General features: G+C 32.5%; 1 protein-coding gene across 1 annotated transcript; it reads right to left on the bottom strand.

Moving 5' to 3' along the window:
* Positions 1-590: 590 nt before the first annotated feature.
* LOC103314465 (leucine-rich repeat-containing protein let-4) lies at positions 591-1,535 on the bottom strand. The gene has a single exon (XM_008200603.1). It carries the CDS (start codon positions 1,533-1,535, stop codon positions 591-593), a length of 945 nt encoding a protein of 314 aa, XP_008198825.1.
* Between the last annotated feature and the right edge of the window lie 6,370 nt (positions 1,536-7,905).

Below are 7,905 nucleotides of genomic sequence, written 5' to 3'. Positions count from 1 at the left end.
AAATTTTTAAACTACTACCAACTTATTCTCCACTGCAAACAGTCCCCCAAACTAGAAAAAATAATTACAAAAATTGGAAAAAAAATTAAGGGTGGGTTTTTCAAACTCATGCAAACCCCATCGAGTGACCCCTCAAACTTCACCGCCTGAACTGGACATCACAAAAACACAAAAATGGGTAGGTCTTTTTTGGCTCCTTAAAGAGATAGCAAAATGACTATTGAAAATTACAATTTCAAGCAGACCGTCGTTTAGATTACATCAAGACGCATCTTTTCTCTCATGGGACAAAATTGCGCCCAACGCTTAGTTCCCGAGTTATTTAAAGAATTGGCGTATTTTTAAAATTTTTCAGTTTTTATTTTCGCGCAAAGGGCCAAACTATTAGAAAATGTGGAACTATTTTGATTCTATCTTATGTAAAATAATAACACACATAATGAAATAAATTGATAAGAGGTTGTAAGTTAAGGTCAGGGCTAAGCCGACTTATCTATTTGGCGCAATGTACCACGTGTAAATAAATATTTGTCACTGATTATTTTTTTCCAGAATATTATTATTACATAAATACAAATAATTAAATCCAATTAGGAAATGTTGCATCTGTTGAAATCCTCGTTGGCTACAATCGTGCCAAAAACCCTGTTCTCCTTCCGCTTAATCCTCTCCAAACAGCTGCAATCCCAGGGATTTTTATCAAGAAAATTCGTCGACTGTAAACCACCTAAACCCCCTTCCAGACAATAAAGCGAGTTACTGGACAGGTCCAGCGTGTGCACTTTCACATCCTTCAGCCAGTTGGGGTCCAAGTCATGGATCAAATTGTGGGCAAGTCCCAAAAAGAGCAACTTCTTGGTCCTCCTGAAGGCGTGCGGGTCCACCGACTGGATGATATTGTTGCTCAGGTCGATTTTGGAGACGTGGTTGGCGAACGCATTGGCGTCCACCCTGTGGATGTTGTTGTGCGAGAGGTTGACCTTGGTGACCTTGGGCGCGTTTTTGAACCAGAAGGGGTTGACGCTGGCGATGCGGTTGTGGTCCAGGTGGACAATCTCCAGGTCGGTCATGTTGTCAAACGCCTGGTAGTCCACATAGCTGATCGCGTTGAAGCTCAAGAACAGCACCGGCACCCGCACCCCCTCGAACACCCCGCGCCGGATCTCGCGCAACTTGTTCATCTTCAGCGAGATCGCCTGCTTGACCACCACGTTCCTCAAGGCCCCGGGCTCGATGGCCTCGATCTCGTCGCTCTCCAGCACCAGGAAGTTGGCGTTGTTGATGTCGGAGAGCGAGTCCCTGGTGAGGGTGGGGATGGTGGAGTGCTGGATGGCGATGTTGTTGCACTGCTGGCCGAGGGGCAGGTGGGGTTTGAGGCGGTTGGTGGTGACGACGGTGCTGAAGGTGATTTCCTCGTCGGAGAGGGCGCTGTCGCTGTCGCAAGTCACCATCACGTTTTTGAACGTGAAGGCGCAGGAGGCGATTTGGAGGAAAGTGGAGGCGCACAGGAGGCACGTTATTGGTGTGGTGGGCATTTTGGCGGTGACTGAAATCGGGTGTTTATGAGTTGGATTATAAGGAAAAATTTATTTATTTGTGATAAGCTGTGGCGAACTTTGAATGGAAGCGGAGATAGTGGGGTTTGGCGTTTGGTGTCTCTTGATTATCGTTTTTTAAATGATTGTTTTTTCTGGAATTGGTTTGTTTAGTTTGGCCGATTTTTTTTCATAATTACGGCTAAACTGTGCGAAATGAAACTGAATTCAATGGAACAAACCGCATTGCTCTAGGACTTTTAGTTTTCGAGTTATGAATTTTTTGTTGAATAAAACTGTTCACTGTAAATAATGGCTACGCTAAATTTAGGCAAAAAATTTTAAATTTTTTATTCTTGTGAAAAATTGATATATTATGTAATATGAGCTGTAGAATTCAACCGAACAAACCGCAATGCTCTACGACTTTTAGTTTTTTTTTTATGAATTTTTTTAGTGAAATACTTTGATCGCCTCTGTAGCCGGAACCGTTGCCCGGAGCGGCTCCGGGTTTGATCGAAAAAATAGCTAAAATTAAGCGCTATCAAATGTTTTTTTGTTCGTTGCTCTAAGTCTTTCAGTTTCCGAAAAAAACGCAAATAAAGGTTTCCATTTTCACTTTTTTTCAATTTTCAACCGCCAATGACGGCGAAACTATTAGAGTTATCGAGAAACGGAAAAATGGAGGACAACCGGAATAAAAAACTCTACAAAATGGCATAGGACTCAAGGCGATATCTCGCAAAAAATTTTTCAATTTTCAAACGCCGATTACGGCCAAACTAAAAGAGTTAGGAGAAAACGCTTTTTTACATCGGAAAGAGCACATCAAAATCTATAAGATAGAATCGGTTTTATTTGATTTTGAGACACTTTAAAAATTGACCGATTTTAAGGGGGGGGAGTTAACTTTTTTTATTTTTTTTTATTTTCTCATTTCTGACTAAACTATTCGAAAAAGTGGAACTATTTTGACCCAAACATATGCAAAATGATCCGTGGAATCGATTGGCATCAAGAAAATTGCCAAATTCCCAATAGTTTTTTAGTTATGAATTTTTTAAAATTTTACCAAATTTTGCGTTTGTCTCCAATTTGCTCGAAAACTATTAGTCGGAGAACAATAATTTTTTTTGAAAACAATAGATAATTTAAAGAGCTTTCCAACGATAATACACTTCATGGTGTTATCTCTAATAGTTCCGGAGCTATTGCTCAAGAAATGTTCCGGGTACCGAAAATCGACAAAAACTGCGACGAAAATTGAAAAAATCAAACGTCAAAAAATTGAACATATGGACTTTTTGTGGACTTTTAACAACTTTTGTTGGTTGTTAAAACATGTAGAAGTCCATAAAAATTTACTGGAGTGAGTTTTAAAAAAAAATTTTTTTTCACCTCTTTGAAGGTAAGGGAAATTTTAAGCAAAAAAATTCAAAATTTTAAATCTCATGAAAAGTTGGTATAATACAGAAAATGAGCCGCTGAATTCAATGGAACAAACCGCATTACTCTACGACTTTTAGTTTTCGAGTTATGAATTTTTTTAATGAGTAAAAATTTTCACCATGACAAATGATTACCCTAAATTTGGGCAAAAAATTTAAAATTTTTAATTCTTGGGAAAAATTGATATATTATGTAAAATGAGCCGTAGAATTCAATCGAACAAACCGCATTGCTCTACGACTTTTAGTTTTTTTTTCATGAATTTTTTTAATGAAAAATTTTGATCGCCTCTGTAGCCGGAACCGTTGCCCGGAGCGGCTCCGGGTTTGGTCGAAAAAATAGATAAAATTAAGCGCTATCAGATGTTTTTTTGTTCGTTGCTCTAAGTCTTACAGTTTCCGAGAAAAACGCAAAAAAAGGTTTCCATTTTCACTTTTTTTCAATTTTCAACCGCCAATTACGGCGAAACTATTAGAGTTATCGAGAAACGGAAAAATGGAGGACAACCGGAATAAAAAACTCTACAAAATGGCATAGGACTCAAGGCGATATCTCGCAAAAATTTTTCAATTTTCAAACGCCGATTACCGCCAAACTAAAAGACTTAGGACAAAACGCTTTTTTACATCGGAAAGGGCACATCAAAATCTATAAGATAGAATCGGTTTTATTTGATTTAGAGACACTTTAAAAATTGACCGATTTTAAGGGGGGGGGGGTGTTAACTTTTTTTTATTTTTTTTTAGTTTCTCATTTACGGCTAAACTATTCGAAAAATTGGAACTATTTTGACCCAAACAAATGCAAAATGATCCGGGGAATCGATTGGCATCGAGAAAATTGCCAAATTCCCAATAGTTTTTTAGTTATGAATTTTTTAAAATTTTACCAAATTTTGCATTTGTCTCCAATTTGCTCGAACACTATCAGTCGGAGGACAATAATTTTTTTTGAAAAAAATATATAATTTAAAGAGCTTTCCAAGGATAATACACTTCATGGGGTTATCTCTAATAGTTTCGGAGCTATTGCTCGAGAAATGTTCCGGGTACCGAAAATCGACAAAATCTGCGACGAAAATTGAAAAAATCAAACGTAAAAAAATCGAACATATGGACTTTTTGTGGACTTTTAACAACTTTTGTGGGTTGTTAAGACATGTAGAAGTCCATAAAAATTTACTGGAGTGAGTTTAAAAAAAAATTTTTTTCACCTCTTTGAAGGTAAGTGTACTCAGGGAAATTTTAAGCAAAAAAATTCAAAATTTTAAATGTCATGAAAAGTTGGTATAATACAGAAAATGAGCCGCTGAATTCAATGAAACAAACCGCATTGCTCTACGACTTTTAGTTTTTTTTTCATGAATTTTTTTAATGAAAAACTTTGATCGCCTCTGTAGCCGGAACCGTTACCCGGAGCGGCTCCGGGTTTGGACGAAAAAATAGAGAAAAATAAGCGCTATCAGATGGTTTTTTGTTCGTTGCTCTAAGTCTAACAGTTTCCGAGAAAAACGCAAAAAAAGGTTTCCATTTTTACTTTTTTTCAAGTTTTGACTGCCGATTACGGCGAAACTAGGACTCATGGCGATATCTTGCAAAGAAAAATTTCATTTCCAAACGCTGATTAAAAAATAAGAAGAAAATGAGTTAATTTTGGTTCGATGTTCGATTGAAACCAAAACCAAATGTTTTTGAAAAAAAAAATTTTTTTGATTTTTATAGGCATATTTAATAATATATTAATAATTAATTATTAAGTAAGAAATTTTGGTCGATCGAGGGCCGAAAAGCTGGATTTTCGTCATTAAAGCGTATTTGTGTTTGGTTTTGTTGACTGTGGTGTCGTTAATAGCGCAGCCTTTCCTGCAGGAAGATATTGATATTCCGTTGGTGATTTGGTTACCTTTCGATTATCGCAGATCGGGGTTTCCGAACTGATTTATGTCTATGTCAGCATTTCTTATTTGTATTTCGCTTGCGTGAATGCTGCCACTGATTGCGTTTTTTATATTCCGTTGATTCAGATTGGAGTTGAGTGCGAAATTGTTGGTTTTATGCTTGAGAATTTGAACGAAATTGCTAATTGTTTAGACTAGCACTTGAAAATTGTACCGAATTATTGAATAATAAATTACACTGTATATTATTCAAAGTCGTCTTGCAATTTTTTATGCACCAAGGAGGTGATTTTTATATTTTTATTGGTCAATTACTCTTTCTTGGGACGAATGAGACACCAGTGAACCGGTTTAAGGGCTAGTTTTTGAAACAAGTTGTTTGTTTTTGAAAAAAATTTTTTTTTTTAAATCATTGAAATGTAAAAGAAGTATTTAATCAGAATGTTGTGTTTAATAAATAACTTTGACGATTATTTTTAAGGTCAATAGTTCGGAAACTGTTCGATTATTTTTTTACTGTTTATTTTTCAAATTATTATTTATTAATTTTTTTTTCTTATTTTTTCAGGTTTTTCTCATTATTTTTTAAAAACTAGTAGTTTTGTTTTTTTTATGTTTTGTTTTCTATCGTTACCTGACTTGTTTATTTTTCTTTTTTAATTTTTGCACTTTTATTTTTTTGCAATTTTTTTTGTTTGTTTTTTAATTTTTTTAATTTATTACTTCATGTTCTATGTCTTTTGAACAAAAATTTTTTGAATTCCATTAAATTTAGCATTTTGAAAATTTGTGTACAGTTTTTAGATTAATTTAGCGACGATATTTGCTGTAAAAATTCCAAAACCTTGACGCTATTTATTTTGTGTTTACCAGTTCTAAAAATATCAAAAATGAATTATCAACCGATTGAAATATAAAACTGCAATCGCAGTGCAATAACACTTACCTTTCCCAACGTCTGAGAAAAGCAATGTTTGTCTATTTTTACCTGAAAAAAATCCCCACCCAAATCAATATTTCCAGCCGTATCTGAATAAACATGTCATTCTTGACATTGCCATTAACATTGACAAGTCTACAGACCCTAAACAAACAAACACCAGATATCCAAATAAATAAAATTGTAGCTTTACGCAATATCTGATGAAGATTTTTCAGACATTTCATTTGATAGCTGATTATTCAGAAATGGGCAAAACACTTCTGATGTAACTCTCGATTGTTGTTACAATACAACGTGATTGTGCATTTTTCATGCAAACTTACGAAAAACCGGGCTTTTGGGGTCAATGAATGTCGAATTTGCATAATGAAAAGTAATTAGGAATTTTCAGTGTCAATGTGAAGGTCCACAAGGTGGTGGAAATTGAGCAATTAATTAAGCAATTAATTTGAATTGCAAATTTCTGTTATTGTTTACGGTTTGTTGATTCTTTGATTTTTGTTGATTTGGGAATAAATGGTGCAGGAAATTGCGTTGCAATGTGCGAGTTTTATTCGAAACCTTTCAACACACTAAACATAAACAAAAAGAACACAAAAAATTTATACTACAACAGTTTCAAACAACAAAAATTTCATCAAAATTAAATAATAAAAAACGAAAAATACAAAATCATAAAGAATCTAAAAGTAGAACATAAGAAATAAAAATGCAAGTTGAAAGAATATATTAAATTAATGCAAATCTCTACTGATAAGGAATAAATGATTAACTTATAAAAGGTCAAAACAGAGTAAATAAGAATGTAAATAAATTAGAAAAAAATGCTAATTTCAAACTGCTGTAAAGTGTTTTGTTAATTTTTTTTTGGAAATTTGTTAATATTGGAAAAATTGATTTCAGAAATTTATTTCAAATTGTGTTTTCATACAAAACGTAAATGAAAGACAAAATAACGTAAAAAGAGCGAACAAATGCAAAACATGTTCGTCGAGTATAGAGAATTGAAGAAAGAAACCCAAAAAATGTTAAAACAAAAAAATTCCAAAAGTAAAAAAATAAAATAAGTAAAATAAAAAAACAAAGAGCGACAAATAAAATACAAAATTTGTTTAAATAAATAAAAAATATAGAGGCAAAATACCATAAAAAAGAAAAAAAATTACCAGAGATTTGTAAATATATTTAAAGAAAGACAAAAATACAATAAAAAACAAACGTAAAAATGAGAAAAAGTGTTTATTAAGTTTAAAACAGTGTAAAAAATGCAAAACAGAGAAAAATACAAAACGATAAAAAATTAAAAACACAAAGAAAAGAAAGAAGAGACATAACACAAACAGAAACTTAAAAAATGTTAAAACAAAATAAGAAAAAGAAAATAGAACTTAAAGTGTAAATGAAAGACAAAATAACGTAAAAATAAAAAATAAAAAAACGAAACAAGAAAAAAGAAGAGCGAACAAATGCAAAACATGTTCGTCGAATATACAGAATTAAATAAAGAAACCCAAAAAATGTTAATATAAAAAAAATTAATAAACAAATGTGCCCACAAAAGTTAAAAAATTACAAAAAATAAAAAACAAAATTTGTTTAAATATACAAAAAATATAGAAGTAAAATACCATAAAGAAGAGGAAAGTTTGACAGAGATTTGAAAATATAAAGAAAGACTAAAAAAATAAACATAAAAATGAGAAAAAGTGTTTATTAAGTTTAAAACAGTGTAAAAAATGCAACACAGAAAAAAATATAAAACGATGTAAAAATTAAAACCACAAAGCATTAGAAAAAAAAGAAGAGACAAAACACAAACAGAAACCTAAAAAATGGTAAAACAAAAAAAAAGAAAATATAACTTAAATTTAAAACCAAATGACAACAAAAATTGCAGAGAAATTAAAAAGAGGGCAAATAAAAAATAAAATAAATGTCTTAATATGAAACAAATACTTAAACAATGTTGAAAAAAGCAAGAAAAAGAATTAGTTGCAAATTTCTACTGTTCTATTGGTTCTATTTTCTTTTCTGAGAGAAAAAATAAAACCTGAATAAAAGAAAAAACAATGTAAAAATAA

The sequence above is a fragment of the Tribolium castaneum genome, chromosome 7 (assembly GCF_031307605.1).
Source record: "Tribolium castaneum strain GA2 chromosome 7, icTriCast1.1, whole genome shotgun sequence".
Taxonomy (NCBI): Eukaryota; Metazoa; Arthropoda; class Insecta; order Coleoptera; family Tenebrionidae; genus Tribolium; species Tribolium castaneum.
Note: the sequence above shows the minus strand (reverse complement) of the source record. Positions and strands in the feature narration are given on the sequence as shown.

Coding starts and splice junctions, on each gene's coding strand:
- LOC103314465 (XM_008200603.1), bottom strand. CDS start 1,535: ATGCCCACCACACCAATAACGTGCCTCCTGTGCGCCTCCACTTTCCTC.